The following is a 17,683-nucleotide window of genomic DNA, read 5'->3' as shown; positions in this document are numbered from 1 at the left end:
TCAAGAGTGAAGACTCGAGTTTAGAGAATTGCGGTTTATGCATGCAAGAATGAAGCCCCCCCCCCCCCCCCCCTTCTTTTTTTATTATTAGTTTACATGTCGGGGAATCCTGAATGATGACACGAATCTCGTAGTTAAAAGGGTGGTCATTTAAAATTGACATTGTCTGATTAAAGTCAGAAAGCTTGTGGAATGACACACATACAGTGGCCTGTTTGGACCTTTGATCTCTCTGCTTTGCTTTTGTGATTTGTCCCTAGAGGGGGGAAATGGTACTATTAAAGCAAAACCGTTTAAGTGTTGAACCTTTTTCTTCCCAAACACAACCTTTTTTACTTTGTCTCATAATCATTTGGTTATTTTTTAAAAATTTTATTGTATGTCTATGCAATAGCTACTAGCTAGATGAATAATTCCCCCTTCATTTTTGGTCTGCCATTCTGTTGTGTTTTTGAAGTGACACGACCAACCCCTTTGTTCTAACAACATTCCCTCTTGGTAAGATTTTGTGTATCTACCTTGGTCGCTATTTCTTCTTCCGTTTAGACCGAAGTTAGAAGAAAATATTACACATACAATACCTCAGATCAATTGCATGTTGGAATAAAAGTTTTGACCGTCTGAGCGTGGCTGCGGTTTGTAATATATGATCATCCAAAATTGTCTGATTTTTTATATGTATGAGAGACTAGAATAAACAAGGGACAATTGCATTATTGTGATTGTCGCGTTTGTATATCCAAGTACAGTTGTTTATTTCCATTATTAACTTTGGTTTTAGTACCCTACCTAAAAAAACAACAGTTTTAGTATCTTACCACACAAACACACAAGTCGTATGAAGTCAGAAAATTGACATTGAAGAAAACCACATTTAATTGTGAAGATACGTAATTTTCAAATTGCAAAAAAGATGAATCATTCGGATAGTTAGTTGAACTTTCAGCAGTTTCTAAGGGAAGAAATATGACCTTAGCCTGCACAGATGTCAAAAGCAATTTTGCATTTGTTCCCAAATGATGAAACTTTTCCAAACGATCATGGTTTTGAAAAATCATCCCAAAAAGCCAAAAAGAAGAGAAGGGCAGTTTTCTACCATTGGGTATCTGGCAGAAAAAGTTAGTCAAGAAAAGGAAAAGGGCCAGAGAGTTTTCAAAATTTTGAGTATTATCACCAAAGGGAACAAAAGAACCTAGAGAAGGTTCTGTTATCATCAATTTAATGCAATATACTTTGTTTTGCACACCTTGCTACTCTCAGTGTTTACTTGTCCACGAGAATTTTGCCCTTCTCAAACCTTGTGGTCAATTTATATTTCACGTTACTATTTTTGGAGTAAGGTTTAGTCTAGCAAAGCCACTCCTTCAAATTCCATACATAGTTAACTCCTTTTTCCATCACTCTCTCTCTCTCTCTCTCTCTATCTTCTTGCTATTATATACCATATCATGTGGGAATGGGGACATTTCGTCACACTCGAGAAGTTTCAAACACGCGAGATAATAACTGAGTTCAAAGCAGCATGGTACATAACCACCAAGGGGTCGGTGAAAAGTGAGAACTTTCCTAGCTAGCTTAATAGCAACTAGCAAGTAACAATTTAATTACCATATATTAGTATGTGCAGTCACATGAGGATGAAAACTTTCTTGTTCCTGTTAAAATTTTAGATCTCTTGAGAAAATGCCAATGAGACACAAATTTACATATATAAAAGTCAAACCACATAATCTTGTATGGTACTCTCCTATGCTTCCAAAGCATATGAAGCGTGGTGGCATCAGGACCGTTCGAACATAATGACCCTTTTTGTGGGACCAACGTGTTGATTATGTGGATTGTCCCGTGAAGAAGGGAGAGGAGGCCAGTTGAGGAAAGTCAGATATAAATTCAAAATGTTCTTTTAAAATTATATCTAAATACATACAATAAAAATTTATGTACAATAATTTTTATTAAAAATAAAAAAAATCATAAAATTTATACATTAATAATATTAAATATTATAAAAAGTTATTTCTAAATTTCATATTATATGTTATTGGACACGCGATAAAAAAATCAATTAAAAAATGTGCAGTGTCCAATCACCTCTAACTCTATGGCTCTTGCTATTTATTCGATTCCCTATGAAGCTGCCATTTTATTTTCTCAACTTTGCTTGTCTAAAGCATAATCCTGTTTAACTAAGTGCCTCTTTAACACTTTTCCTCACCCCACCAAACCTCCCTTTCTCTTCCTTGGACACGAGTTTCCAAAGCATTGGTGGTGGGATTGAAGACTTGACGTACGTACACATGGGAAGGCACTCTTGTTGCTACAAGCAGAAGCTAAGGAAAGGCCTCTGGTCTCCAGAGGAAGATGAAAAGCTTTTGAACTACATCACCAAGCATGGTCATGGATGTTGGAGCTCAGTCCCCAAACTCGCTGGTATGCCTAGTTCTTTATATATGCGTTACTTGTTGCCACACTTTATACTCATTTCATTGATGTTTCATTGTGCACAATGAAGGAAAAGACAAGAGAAGAGAATCTTAACAACTTTTCTATGTGTGATATTAATTGTACATGCAGGTTTGCAGAGGTGTGGGAAGAGCTGCAGGTTGAGGTGGATAAATTACCTTAGGCCTGATTTGAAAAGAGGGGCATTCTCGCAGCAAGAAGAGAATATGATCATTGAACTACATGCAGTCCTTGGAAACAGGTAGTTCAGTTATATAGTTATGTTGAAGGAATAACTATCTCACAAGCCCTTTTCTTATGTCTTTCAACATATAGTTGTTGCTTTTGACTTTTATCCCTTTAGATTGTAAACATTGGTTTTCATGTGCTTTATCAGGTGGTCGCAGATTGCAGCACAGTTACCGGGAAGAACTGACAATGAGATTAAGAATCTATGGAATTCCTGCCTCAAGAAGAAGCTGAGGCAAAGAGGCATTGACCCAAACACCCACAAACCACTCTCTGAGGTTGAGAGTGACAAGGACAAGCCACCCACAACCGACAAAAGCAATCACAAAGCTTCAGTGGGATCCAATGAAGTCAGTTTGGTTGATCACCAACCAAAACCCATCCCAACTTCCATGCCTGCAGATAGATATCCTCTGGAAGTTTCCACTGGCTCCAAGATCAACAACAGCAACAACAGTAGCAGCAGCAATTTAACCTGCAGCACCCCACCCACCCAAGAACTGTTCCTAGATAGGTTCCATGACAGTTCCATCACCACCAGTTGCAGACCTTCTGATATGGTAGGATCATATTTCTCCTTCCAACAGTTAAACTATGGAACAAACATTGGCCTCTCTGCAAACTCCAACACCTCTCTTTGCTTCATTCCATCCTCCACCTCTTCCTCCCAGGTGATGTCAGACCTTAACTCTACCATAACCTCCACCATGCTCCATTCAATTTTCCCAACTCCAACACACATAAAACCCACTGTTACTCTCCATTCTAATAACAACAACAACCCTTCTATATCCTCTGGAGACATTGATGGGGTTCACAACTGGGAAACAAGTAACAGCACAAACAAAAACAATGGTAGCAGTTGCAATACTCAGTTAGAAAGCAGCACAAACTTCATTGACAACAGCACTCTAACATGGGGGGTGACAGAGTCTATGAAGGTTAACAAAGACGTTCAAATGCCTCTACACGCAGAACAAGAAGAAATGAAATGGTCTGAATATCTTAACACCCCGTATATTCTGGGAAACACAGTGCAGAACCAAACCTCTCAATCTATCTACAGTGAGGTTAAACCAGAAGCAGGATTCGTAACAGATGAGTCATGTACTAGTTGGCACCATAGCCAACAGCACCCACCAGCTTTTCAACTTTCAGATATATATACCAAGGATCTGCCGAGATTTTCAGTGACTTTTGGACAAACCCTGTAGCCTGTACGTAATATGTGGAAACTTCAATTCAAAGAAAGAGACAAAGATGCAGACTTTTCAATATGAACTAGGTCAGAATTTTCTCTTGTGAGTTCTGACCACAGGTGTGTGTGCTGTAAAAAACTTTCTTTCCATATTGTATATGTGTCTGATACCCAAAAAAGAAAAGAAAAAAAATCACCAGGATTATGTTACAGTATAATATTTGTGATGATTGATTCCAGCTTCTTATTCCCACCATTTTGTTAATCAAACATAGAGACACTAGTTCAGAATAAGGCTTGTTCCAAGGCTTCTCTCCTTACAAAATTCTTGAGTTATTATGGATCTGTATGTAGCTTGTGACTTTTGTCTGTATACAATTGATGACAGCATTCTTTATAAAATTTTTATTTTTCTTCATTCAAGTTTCAATGAAGGTTTTGTACCCTCACTTCAATAGTTGGCATGGCATTAAGTTTATGGAGCGTGCGTGTGACTCAAATAGTTTCAAATCCTAATATCTTTTGGATGTCCGGGATTTGTTCTCTCTCTCTTTTTACACAGTCAGCTTTTCACTTGATCCTTTTCAAATTGAGAATCCATTGAACTTCCATCTTTTTTCCTCTCTCACTATCAAAGCACCAGGGACCATATTTCTTAAATGGGTGTCTGTCACTGTCTCCTACAGATGGAGATTGTTTTCACTTTTTGAAAAACCTGAGCTCACCCTCAATGACTCATGACAACAAAGTATACAATACTTGTCTTCCTGTGATTTGCTTCTTTCAAAACCACATCCAGTTGTACACACCACACAGACATGGATTTGATCACCAGCTAAACAGTTGTAGGCACTATAGGCACATTTATGCCACACCACCGACTAGTTAAGAAATTCAAAGGCCACAAAAAAGAACATTTTTAACAGCTTTCTTCAGCCAACATATTAGTAAGGGCACAGTGAAAGTCCAAGAAAAAGGAAAGAAAATAAAATGGATTTAGAGAAGAGGATATTTTAATTGTGGTGTATTGGGAAGTGACACGATTTGTACCAATTTAAAACAAAAGGATTGTGTGTGCATGTCCTTAGCATGGGGCCTATGCCTCTAAAAGCTTTGCACCAGATAATGGGCCCCTCAGTGGGCATCAACATGTACTGATCCTGAAAGTGAAAGTAGCAAGATGAAAAAGAGAGGCATGAGGTGTTCACTTCACACAGACATGACGGGAATGACCGAGGGAAAAAATATGAAAACGAAAGAAAGCATCCTTCACGTAGAATTTGTTCATCACCCCACCCCACAAACAAGTTTTTTTCTTTTCTTTTCTTTTCTTTTGTTTCCTTTCAGAGTAGTGAAACAGTTTTGACCAACACAAACCTGCTATCTATGAGGCATCCTGCATTCTCGTTATTGTGTTTTTATTTAGCATATAAATTCATTCAACATTCATTAAAAATTTGAGTGGCTACACCAAACCTTTCAAAACATAAAGTTTTCATTAAATAAAATAAAAAGTTGAGGATAGTAATTGCTTGGAAATCCAAAAGCTAGAGAATTAAGTATATAGAAAGTTAGAAACAAACATAGAGTTTGTATTATATTTATTTACCCTTTGACTAATGCAAGGTGAAAACTAGCTTCAAAGGAAAAAAGTTCTTGTAGGTTACTCTTTTTTATTTGGCAATGGGCATCAACAAAGCTCAAGTCAAATAGTTTCAATTTCAAAGCATGCAGCTGCCATGACAGTGGGATTTAATTTCCCTTTCAGCATACCGTTTTTCCAACTACCTTTCAAAAGGCTAAAATTTTACAAGTTATCTTACCAATTGGAAGAAAAGATTCATATGTCATATTAATCAGCGATGTCTCTATTATAGCAGAAAATGGAATATCTTTCAAATATTAGGACTTGCTTATTCATACATAAGGACAAGATACTCACAGCCCCGTTGATTGTCCATGTGCACACACATTCAATAAGTCTTCTCAACCATTAAATATTTCCTAGTTTATTATTTCTTTAATTTGCAGGCGATAGTGATGGTATGTTTATAATCTCCATGCATGTGAAACAAATTATTGGGTCTACTTGCTGGGGCCCTACAATCATCAGTGCACAGGAACAGAACAAAAATCCCGAGAAGGATAATGGGGAGGTGGCTATGCAATCCCAACTTTGATCCTCGTAAAATATTAATGTGCTAGTTAAACAAGCTTCATATAAAGTTTTGTTTTTAATTCTTTACATTCATATAATTGAGTGAGTGAGGACCAAAATATATTTACATACATCTGTATGTTATTCATATAATATAATTGCAAGGACAAGTAACTAATAAACAAATTGTTGATTATGATGATAATGATTGAACTGATTATGACGGTGTTGATAAAGCTATATAATATAGCCTTATTGATAGACTTGTTCTGGGTGACAGATAATGGGCATAGTTTTAAACAAGTGAAGGAGAATAAGATTAAGGCAAAAATTGAATTAATCACATAATGAACAATCAAATGTGAACTCTAAAGACGGGCAAAGTTAGCATTTTATGCGCAGACAAAGCTAAATGAAACATTCTAGCTATAATGTTTTGTTTTCTTTGATTTTACTCTTTTTCAGTGAAATTAAAATGGATTATTTTTCTACTCAATGTCTTTCTTGTTCTTTTTTTTTTCTTCATGTTCTATTTTATATATATATATATATATATATATATATATATATATATTCACATATTATACATTAAAATAAAGAAATACGATATAATACTTATTTATTTTATTTTTAATAAAATTTTATAAAAAATTATTAAGTTAAAAATTTAACTCTGATGTATACTTTGTTTTAGTTATCAAACGCGACTTTAGAGCCTAAGTCGTTAAACAGACCCAGTGCTGCCTAACGCTGCAAAATCATAACCTTGTCAGAGTTGACTCCAAGAATTAGAGTTTTTTATTTTCTTTTCATTAAGAATGAGAGTTTGAGAGATCTATATTGGCAAGGATTTGCATGCTTTTAAAAGGACCATAAAATATTAATTTTAAATCTTTTATTATGAATCTATTTAGCCTTTAATATGATTTTTGTATTTATTTTATGGGTTTAAGTATACTCATAAATAGGGATGGCAATGGGTAGGGTATGGGTAGAGTACTACAGTACCCATCTCCATACCCGCGTTTTAAAAAAATACTTGTACTTGGCTCCATACCCGCGTGGGTATGAACATTAATCCCCGTACCCGTACCCTCTGGGTACCCGCATACCCGTCTTGTACCCATTACCCGCGCTTATTTGAGAAAAAAATATTTATAAAGAAAAATATGTTTATATAATTTCACATAAGTAGCATAATAATACAAAAATTCAATATGTAGTTGTCGAACAAGGTATAAATATAAATAAAAAAATAAATATTCAAAGATCATAAATGTTAAATGTATCTTAATATAATAATTTTCTAAACTAAAATTCTTAGAAACAATAAGCAAAACTAAACACACAAGTTATTTGTCAGTGATAATCCTATCTTGTATGAGATTTGATTGATTGATAATGTCAGAACGATAACGAAATAGATCTGTACAATGGTTGTCCCTTCGTGTGGGATCACTTAGTAACCTATTATGACGGCATTAACAACTAACTCTAATGAATAACATTTCATCGTTATTAAGTTTTAGTGAGACAAACATTGAGAAAGAGAATAGAGTTACAGTAAAGAAGTTCAATACTAACAATAGAAAGTTGATACATAAAATATTTTTTTTAACTTTTGAATTTGAAATTGTAAGAAAAATAATAGATTTAATTAAAATAATATAATATAATTAATATATATATATATATATATATATATATTAATACTAGTATTTTTTAACTCATATACTATACGAAAGTATTTTATCAAAAATATAAATTTTTGAAAAATTATTTTAGTGAATTAAATATTTCTAATGTATATAAATTTTAAAAAAAAGAATTTGAATAAAAGATAAATAGTTACAATAAAATTTTATAATAAAGAAATATACGTGTATATTAAAAAAATTATACTTTTTTATCTTTAAAAAATTAACAAATAAAAATTAACAATAATTTTTTAATTTATATCTTTTCAAAAACTTTTTTGAATGTGAATAAATAGTAAGAATAATATTATTTAGAGTTAATAAATTATAGTTGTACTTGTAATACATATGTTGCATAGAAAAATATTATTTTAAATTAAAATATAAAAATAAAATTTAAATATTATTAATAAATAATAAGTTTACGGTAATAGTAGGTGATTGTAAAATTTATAAAATATTTATAATATATTTATTATTTATCATTCACCTTATGATTTAAACATCAATATGATTTTATTAACAAAAATATTTGTGTAAAAAATATTTTATGTGTGTCATATATAAATAATATTTTAAAAAAAGTCAATTTCATATTAAATATGTAATAATTAAATTGTGTTAGCCGAATTAAATGATATAAAATAGTAAATAAATTTTTTTATTAAAAATATAAACCAAAATAAATTTTTTGGTTTACTTTATTATTAAATATATTTTTATATTAATCTTATATAACTTCACATAAGTAATATAATAATACAAAAATTCAATTCATAATTATAGAATAAAGTTCAAGTATATATATATATATATATATGCGGGTATGGGGCGAGGTGGGTACTTAGATACCCATACCCGCACCCATCCCCATTAAAATTTGCGGGTTTTTACCCACACCCATACCCGTACCCGTATAGCGGGTAAATACCCTATCCATTGTGGATAAATTTTGCGGGTGTCCATCGGGTACTTTACCCATTATCATCCCTACTCATAAATACATGTTTTATATTTTTATATTCAAATTTTGTGTGATTTAAATTACAATTTTTAATCCTAATTCAAGCTTCTGGCCCAAGATCAAATCGAGTCCGAAATCACAACAAATATTAAAGGCACTTCACCATTTTTATTTGGTTTTGCACCAGCAGGCCCAACGAACTCAATGAGAAAGTCTCACCCATAAGCGTGAAGTGACAGATCGCATCGCAAATTGAAAGGAACGTCTCGCCCAAAATAAATAAATAAATTGAAAGGTACCATCTATGACATTGGATAGGGTATTATAATTTGACATAAAAGAAGAGTATTATAATATTTGTATTTTAAAAACATAAATACTTGCAATTATATTAATTTTTTGTGTTCTTTTAAATAAAAATATTATTTGGTATCCTAATTATAAAAATGAAGTTATTGATGGCCAACTATTGATGTTATTTGACTAGTGAATTTGAGGTATAACTTCACAATATTACTATGACATGGTTACTCAGATGAAGATGTTAGAGCGCGATAATAAGGGGCTAGTGTTTTTTATTTTAACATCCAAAGATTAAAACATTAAAAAAGTGTAAATTGTGACTATAAACTTATAAAGATACAAGCGTAATAGTTTTTATTTGAAAAATAATATATTAATTTAGTGTAAATATGTAGGATGTTAGGTAGTAAATATTCAGTTGTAATCTTAGATTTATTTAACGAATATTTTTTTTTCTTTTCATTGTGATTATTTTTTATAGGTTTTTTCTACTGAACCTATAATCAATCATCATTCCTAATCTATAATTAAGAAGTGCCAAACACATGTGGCATAGAGATCAAGAACCCTTGAAAGATTGTCATTCTCATTCTCATCCTCCCTAGCCATATATCTTAAAAATTTAACCTGCAAACTAAAATAAAAACACCGCAACCTGTCTACCTTTATAATTTGTTTATTATAAAAAATAAATTACTTGATTTTATTCTCTTGTTTTACTCATTTAGATATGTAAAATATTTTTTGCTCTATTTCATCTTATTTATATCCATTTAAATAACATTTTTTTTACTTTTTTTTATCATATTTTTCACTCTCTTTTTTTTATTTTTTATTATTATCTCTTTATTTCATTTTTCATCCAAGTAAAATCTAAAAAGGTATTTGAAAGATTCTTTAGAAGGAATTTTTTTATGTTTAAATTAAAAATTAACATTATTTAGTAATAAATACATAATTAATATATAATTTTTTAATTTCAAAATTTTATCAAATTTAAAATAAAATTGAACCTTCCTCTCCTTATTTCTCCTTTTATTTTTTTCCCTAAACGACCCTAAAGATATTGATATATAGTCTGGACAATCAAAAGAGAAATTTCTCCTTGAGAAAAGCTTACAAACCAAAACTTGAAAGGAAACTGCGTTAGAGACAATCAATCCCATCAATGCCAATCACCCCTTTAAACCGCAAATCAAATATATCCAATTCTTGATGTTCACTGCTACCTCACCCAATTCTGCATATATCTTCTCCAACTTTTTAGCAGATCTTTCTTGAGAGCGCAAGTCACTTGAACGAATCTTTTCTGATTACGAAAGGTAATTAATAGAATTCGTATATGTTATTATCATATTTTATTTTCATTTGATATTAATTTTTATTTGAAAATTTTTTAAATATAAAAAAAAAAATCATCCAAAACTATATTAAGTTCTCCAAATTACTATTTTTGTTTTGTTAACTCTTCTCTTTTCTTTTTCTTACCCCTTAGAACCTTCCTTTTTCATATCCTCAAAGCATTGGAACAAAGCCTCTAAAAATTAAGATTCAGTTAGATTGTGTAGATTTTTCTGTTCGCAATCAAAACTAGCAGTGGGAGAAGCATAGCTAAACCGAAAAGTTAAGAGATTGAAGAGCATTATTGCCTTAATATCAACAGTGAAAAGACAATAAACCAATAATTGAGAAGGCTGCAAATAATGTGACTGTGCTTGAGTGGTGTGTTTAATGGATAACAAAAATAAAATAAAATTTGATAGATAAAACGCTTTAAAACTTAAGAACACGCAAACAAATTTGTTGACGTGGCAAAAGTATATTCATATAAACACAAAGGTTGATTTGTCGACGCTATGTTTTACAACGTCATACAAATAAACAAATTATGTGCTAAACAATAACAATTAACGCTACATCAGATAAATTCTCCGCACCAAAATCAACGGCAGTGACAATCAAAATAAATTTACTCGAAAGAATTTATGAATTTAATCCACAATCAATCTACAAATATTAGAAGTGTGAGCGTAGTTTAATTTGGGTAACATGAAACTGACCAGGTGTAAATAATGACCAACTTTTTATTCCATCTGAAACCGAAATATGAGATTGAGATTATCTCATTCACTCATTGTCAATGCTTACCCTATTACAGTACATAAATTCTAATTGTCTATTAACTCCCAATCTTTCTAAAAACTATAACCACTTGCCTCAACATTCCCAACTAGGTAATCTACACTTCCACCAATTACTAAATCATGGAAAAGGCTTATTAAATTTGCACTTCAAGCAACCATTTTCTGTTATTGTCTTTGATAATTAAAAATGCTCGCTTTTTTTAACTTATTTTTTTAACACTTTTTATCATTAGATGAATTTCATACAAGTCTCACCAAATAAGGAGTGAATCCCACATGACTTTCACCTAATAATAAAATGTGTTAAAAAAAATGTATTACCAGCATTTTTATGAATTGAATAGCATTTTTTTGCTAATTGCATATGGGAATAGGCCCCAAATGAATGAGATGATTGAAATGGTGACGATTAATGAAATTTGGCTCATCTGAATACAAGATGGTGGCATGAATTATCACAAGGGTAAGGACAATCAACGGCCTTAACTGCAGCTCGGTCGAAATACCAATCTCCAACAGCCAGAGCAATTGCCTGCATATTGTTAATGCATAAAGATTAGAGTTACAGAATTAAGTCTGAAATAGCATGTAATATAAGAAAAGGATAGCATAAGAAAATTACAAATGCATTTACAATGTCCTAGAATTTTCCTCAAGGTGAATATTCGGTGGCGAATTTCATATTACCATTTAGTAATTATACGCTCAATATAACATTTAGCCTCCTTTTTTCTCTTTTCTACTTCCGAGTCTTTATGTGACTAGAACCGCATACCAAGATGCAATATTATTTACTAAAACAGCATTATCACCTTCTTCCCAATGACAGGAGAATTATCAGCAAACCATGTATCCTGCCTCTCGGATTGGCAGTGAGCAAAACATGAATTTATGAACAATCCATTCTGATTTGATCTTGAGAAGCCTCTAATAGCATTCAGCATTTGATTCCTGAATCCTGCATTAGATACAGTGAAATGACTTGTTACACTGGCTAATTTATTGAAGACACGTTTGTACTTCTAGTGAAAGCAATTTCTCACATATCAAACAACCTTGTAAAAATTGAATTTGTGAAGTAGTACATTTAGCATGATTTAATCTACAATCATGCCAATAGCCATGTGGATCTGCTGTTGGAGGAGCTAAGCTTGATTGTATCTGATGAGAAATAGAGAAAACATTTGTTTAGGATATATGTATACAATTGATTTAAATTTAATGCAAGACTTATCAGGAGTCAATACAATCAGGTGACAAAATCAGATACTAACCTGCCATGAATCATAGGCAGTGTTAAGAATGAATAGAGGGGTTCTAATACCGGCAATCAAGTTTTGAGGGAAGAAGCACTGAAAGAGGGGTAAAAGATACATCATTGAACGGTCAACTCATAGCAAGCAACAATGAGGGAGCATTGGAGTATTAAATGTCTCCATATTCATTCAAATGAAACTGATATTTCAAAATTTTCAGAATAAGAGTTATCAATGATTACCGAAGTGGGATCAAGGTGATTAGTACAAACGTGAGGCAGATTCCTCTGCACTCCCTGCAATGAATGGGCAAAATATTTACCATAATGATGTATAAGCTATAATCATGTCAAAATGACCAAGTTTCAAACCATTACAACTATTTGGCATGTGATAGATCATTTTTTCATATTAAACAAAGGTTTTCAAAGTTCAACTCAACTGCAAAAATATCAGTTCAGTTTGGTTAAAAACCATGTGAAAGATCCATGATCAGAACAGCATATATCCAACATGAAGTTTAGGTAAAATTGACATTTTATCTCACATTAACTTATGGTTTTGAAATAGTTGAACCAAATGCTGTTAGTCAATTGTCAAGTTGACCATGAAATAGGAAATGCTATAATACATTTTGCTTTCATACTATAATAAACTAGCGACCTCAAGAAAAGAGAAAACAGTGCGGTACCTGCAGGTTTACAACACCACTGAAAAAATTCCTAAGGGTATGCCCTCTAGACACATCAATCCTGTAATTCAAAGGGTACAAAATTAAGAAATGACTTAAGGACCCAAAATCATGTGGTAATGATGGAAATGGGAATGAAAATAGTGCAATCAGCCACATACGCATCAAGAAATAACCCAGCATCACTGAGACATTTCACTTTGGTAGTTTGTGGGAATAGACCTCGAAATTCATCACAATGTATAATAGTAGCCAGACCACCCGCAGAGCATCCAGAAAGAAGAGCCTGAAGCAAAAATAGTAGTATCTAATGTGAGAAGAAAGATTATTTAAGTAGCAAAATGCATGTGTGAGTGTGTGTGTGTATACAACCTGGTTGGCAAAACGCATTCCCTTTGACATCAAATCTTCCATTGCAGCCAACCAAATACGTTGTCCTCTAAATTGCAGTTGTGCAACCTATCTCAATAGATGACGTTCACAAGTAAGTGTTGTCCAATGAACCTCATTTGATAAAAATGAATGTAGAGTTATATGCATTAAGTGTCATCAACAATGCTATTTTCTCTTCCTCATGCCTCGCTGTGGAGAGCTTTTTTTAACAATTAAATTGTGAATACAAACATCTCGCTTGTATCCAAAAAATACACGTATCTACAGCTAACACTGTCAGAAGATGTTGCGATTGTAAAAACTGAATGAAGTAAGTTAGCAATAAGCAAAGTTCATTGAGACAATGTGTACAGTACAACAAAAGGAAAATACGCCCTTGTCTAAACCAGTGCTTCAAAATTTTCTCCAAGAAACATATCAAATTCAAACTTTCAAGAAAAATAAGAAAGAGGTATCTCGTATATTCTCCTCCAGTGTTATCAAATCTATACATATGCTGTAACATATGTTAATGCAGACACTGTATTAATAGCAAAATTAGATATTGTAAGGTAATCACGCTTCTTTTAGTTATTTCTTCTTCTTGTCAGCCACCACAAAATCAAATATCATCTCAATTTTTTAACTCGAACATCAAAATCTACCTTATCTTCACCATCCCCAGTGAAAGAGGCACCATCACAATAACGAATTTTTACTCTGTTCCAGTTGAAAAAATCTGCAATCATAAGAAACAACATGAGGGGTGTAGTGAAGGAGAATGCATAAATAGACTGTATCAGGTAGTTTAATTGAATAAAACCTGGATTATCTTCAGCTTTATTGCTTAGTATTCCGGTAAAAGGTATCTCTTTTTCCATGAATGTTGATGATCCACGCCGTGTTTTCTTCCGAAAAACACATGTTCTAACGTTATTACACCACCCACCTCCCTGCCACAGGATTTTCACTTAAATACCAACAGAAATTTTTACAGCGCAACAGGGAAGTAGCTTCATCAAGACACTAATTGAAAACAGCAATAATGACATGTATCGGTCCCAATTTTTTCTATCAGACTATTTTCAATCATTATCTTTTCACCGAAAAAAGTCGATTCCGACAACATTTTCAATAGTAATGCTTCTAAAATACCAAAAGAATGACTCATCAACCTTTCTTTTGACTACTACAATGCTTATTTTTGGTGTACAAATCTAAATCTACTAAAGAGAAGTAAAAGGAAGCACGTGCTATAGAATCGATCGATTAGAAATATCATATCCAAGCGATACCTCTAAATTAACGATCCAGCTATTTGCTCCTGATCCATATCCCCGATGCAAATGATAACCAGGCAATGTTCCATCTAAGCAAACTGCCACAACAAAAGAAAAGAGGTAAGTACATTTAGCTGCTACAAATTTTAGATATTGCCAAAATCTGAGGTTCTATATGCTTTAGTCTCTGTGTACATGCCTTCGTCAATTAACAATTAATTGGCACAAACAAGCAACCAAACAAGGCTATTATATAGCCTAGGCCGCATGCATTTGTACGCACATTATGCAACACTCCCACACATGCACAATAAGAGGGGAGGTTAAAAATTTTCAGAAGCAAAACTTAAGAAATTAAACCGAAAAACGAAAAATCAAATTTTAATTAGACAAACTACGTCCCGAATAACAATGGATCTTATTAAAAGAAGAATCAAAACAACTAAACAACTGGGCTGATTAGTTTGAAAAAAAAAACATTATTAATTGCAAGAATATTCATATAGAAAAACAAATTAATATTTTCACTATTTCATTTGTAAATCTTTACAAACATAAAGCAAATTGATAGTTAACAAAATCCATAAAAAAAAATAAACATTTTCTCAAAAGACTAAGGTGCCCCTAAATTTGAAAACGTTTCTGGTGTTATTTGACCACACGTGAACTAAGGAGATGGAAAATAAAGAGGGGAAGAAGGGGAGAGGAAAAGGTGGAAGAGAATGAAGGTTGGAAAGAGATAGCACCAGCTCCTTTAGCAGCCGCAGTTTGAATAAGGGTGAATCCAACCATGAGAGGAGGCCTCCCAATGAGGGATGAGGAAGCTTCATAAGGCTCCAACAAAGAAAAGTGCGTCTCATTGATGCGGTGACGTTGATAGGGAGCACCAGCAGAGGCATGAACCCAGCAGCTGAAAACAAGTGTTGTAACAATGGGAATCAAGAAGAGGTTGGACATTGGCATGGCTCTTCTCACTTCTGACTCTGAAAGAAACAACAAATGAAGGAGATGGAGAGGTAACAGTGTTTGCCGGGCTTTTTATTACTTTTCGAATCTAAGATGTTGTTTAAGGTTTATTTAACTAAACACATTCTCTCTACACTTGCCCCTCACACACGTGCCCTCCTCACTGTAATTAAACTTCCTACTACGTCCCTAGATATAGTTAAACGGTATCCTTAATGTACCTCGGCAGCTACAATAATAATATTTAATATTAATACATTAGTATTTTTAAATTCATCTTAATATAATAAATTTGAATTTTCATTTAAAAATAGTTTTGTGGTAATTATTTAATTTTTTGGAAATAATGAAAAATAAAAAAATTATTTATGTATTTAATATAATCCACTTATATTAATATCTTGAAGATATAAAAAAAAACCTTTCCTAAAATCTTATTTGGTACAATAATTATTAATAATTCACCTTTTTTGGAAAATTATAATAATATCAATACTAATTATAAATTTTATTCAAATTTCTAACTCTATATAAATTTTTTCATACTTTAAAGGTTTTGAAATGTTTTAATTATAAACATTTATTAGATTATTTCTTTTTATTTGTATTTAATTCACTTATATATAAGTAAATTCAACCTTTCAAATTTTTTTAAGAATTATATTTTCATGTACTCTCTCTCTCTCTCTCTCTCTCTATATATATATATATATATATATATTATTATTATTATTATTATTATTATTATTATTATTATTATGTTTTTAATACCGTTGTTTCTTATTATATAAAAGTATTACAATATTGTACCAAAAAGTTTATTATACTATTCTTAAAATAGAAGGTTAAAAGTATTTACATAGAGATGAATTAAATATAAATAAATGGAGATAATTTTGTAAATTTTCATTATTAGAACTTACGAAACTTTAAAATATCATAAATATATATTTTAAGATTAAAATTTTGAATAAAATTTATAATAAGTTTTACTTTGATGCACCGTCGATGTAACAATTTTTTATACCGTTGGTTAACTAAAATATATGATAATTTTAAACTTTAAATTAATTATTATAAAAATTAATCTTTTATTAATATAAAAATACATAACTAAATGATAATATAAAAAATTACAATGCTAGTATATTTTAATTAGCCAAATAATACTTTAATGGACAAAAATATTAGGTAAAACTATAGTTAGACTTACCATTTTATATTTTAGTGCCTAATTGTTTTATTGTTTCGTAGTAACGAAGTCTATACAATTAAAACGAACCATCTGTTAATTCTAAACACGAGTCACAATGCACATTAAAGGGCTTCGTTTTTGTTTTTACTTGCTAAATAATCGATTTTAAAATCCACCGACGTAGAATTAATCAGACTCTTTTATTTATATATATAGCTGAAATTATATTATTTTATTTAACTCCTATTTTTTATTGCGCGGAAAATATTATTCGTTCGGATCAGTCTCTATCGTGGAGTGTGGAGAAATATTTCGAGAGAATTAAAAGTTTTCCTTCTCCTCTCTATTGGATCTATTTATCCATACTTGTCAAAACAATCTGTTAATGTTGTGAAATTTTCACCTTTCTTTAAACTGAAAAAATAATGAAGTATATTCAAATTCTATAGCATAAGCTCTGACACCTAAAACTAACGCCAAAGTTAACAAATAACAAGTCTTCGCAGCTTAAACTTTAAAAAGTTTTCAAGTTGGTTGAGTTTTAGGTTAAGCGATCCATCATTTTAGTAACATCAATTGGTTAAGTTACAAGAACTAGACACGAACCGGATCAGGTTAAGGTTATTGAGGTAGGTACCCAATTCAAAACTGCCGACAAAATCTAAGAAAGAGAGAAACATGGACCTTAAATTATATTTAGTGGTCCGCGTTAATCACTTTTTTAATTTCCCAAATTGAATGCAAGGCCAAGTTTGGAATCTCCGAAAT

General features: G+C 31.8%; 2 protein-coding genes across 3 annotated transcripts; one reads left to right on the top strand and one right to left on the bottom strand.

Moving 5' to 3' along the window:
* Nucleotides 1-2,156: 2,156 nt before the first annotated feature.
* On the top strand, nucleotides 2,157-4,125 carry LOC113871070 (transcription factor MYB61-like). 2 transcript variants are annotated; one of them, XM_027507817.1, is made up of 4 exons: nucleotides 2,157-2,430; nucleotides 2,575-2,704; nucleotides 2,840-3,083; nucleotides 3,147-4,125. In XM_027507817.1, exons 1-4 carry the CDS (start codon nucleotides 2,298-2,300, stop codon nucleotides 3,903-3,905), a joined length of 1,266 nt encoding a protein of 421 aa, XP_027363618.1. In that variant the 5' UTR covers nucleotides 2,157-2,297; the 3' UTR covers nucleotides 3,906-4,125. The 2 variants fall into 2 exon arrangements, with proteins under 2 accessions (XP_027363618.1, XP_027363617.1); XM_027507816.1 differs by having other exon boundaries at nucleotides 2,840-4,125.
* A 6,953-nt stretch (nucleotides 4,126-11,078) lies between these two features.
* Nucleotides 11,079-15,818, bottom strand: LOC113871076 (pectin acetylesterase 12-like). The gene is made up of 12 exons (XM_027507829.1): nucleotides 15,501-15,818; nucleotides 14,770-14,852; nucleotides 14,298-14,427; nucleotides 14,140-14,213; nucleotides 13,475-13,561; nucleotides 13,264-13,388; nucleotides 13,103-13,163; nucleotides 12,654-12,707; nucleotides 12,430-12,507; nucleotides 12,211-12,316; nucleotides 11,968-12,113; nucleotides 11,079-11,687 (listed from the first exon to the last, which is right to left on the bottom strand). The coding sequence occupies exons 1-12, from the start codon at nucleotides 15,715-15,717 to the stop codon at nucleotides 11,580-11,582; spliced, it is 1,269 nt and encodes a 422-aa protein (XP_027363630.1). The 5' UTR covers nucleotides 15,718-15,818; the 3' UTR covers nucleotides 11,079-11,579.
* Nucleotides 15,819-17,683: the final 1,865 nt, after the last annotated feature.

The sequence above is a fragment of the Abrus precatorius genome, unplaced genomic scaffold (assembly GCF_003935025.1).
Source record: "Abrus precatorius isolate BTA unplaced genomic scaffold, Abrus_2018 Scaffold7, whole genome shotgun sequence".
Taxonomy (NCBI): Eukaryota; Viridiplantae; Streptophyta; class Magnoliopsida; order Fabales; family Fabaceae; genus Abrus; species Abrus precatorius.
The sequence above is the reverse complement of the archived record's forward strand: the minus strand, read 5'-3'. Positions and strand labels throughout refer to the sequence as shown.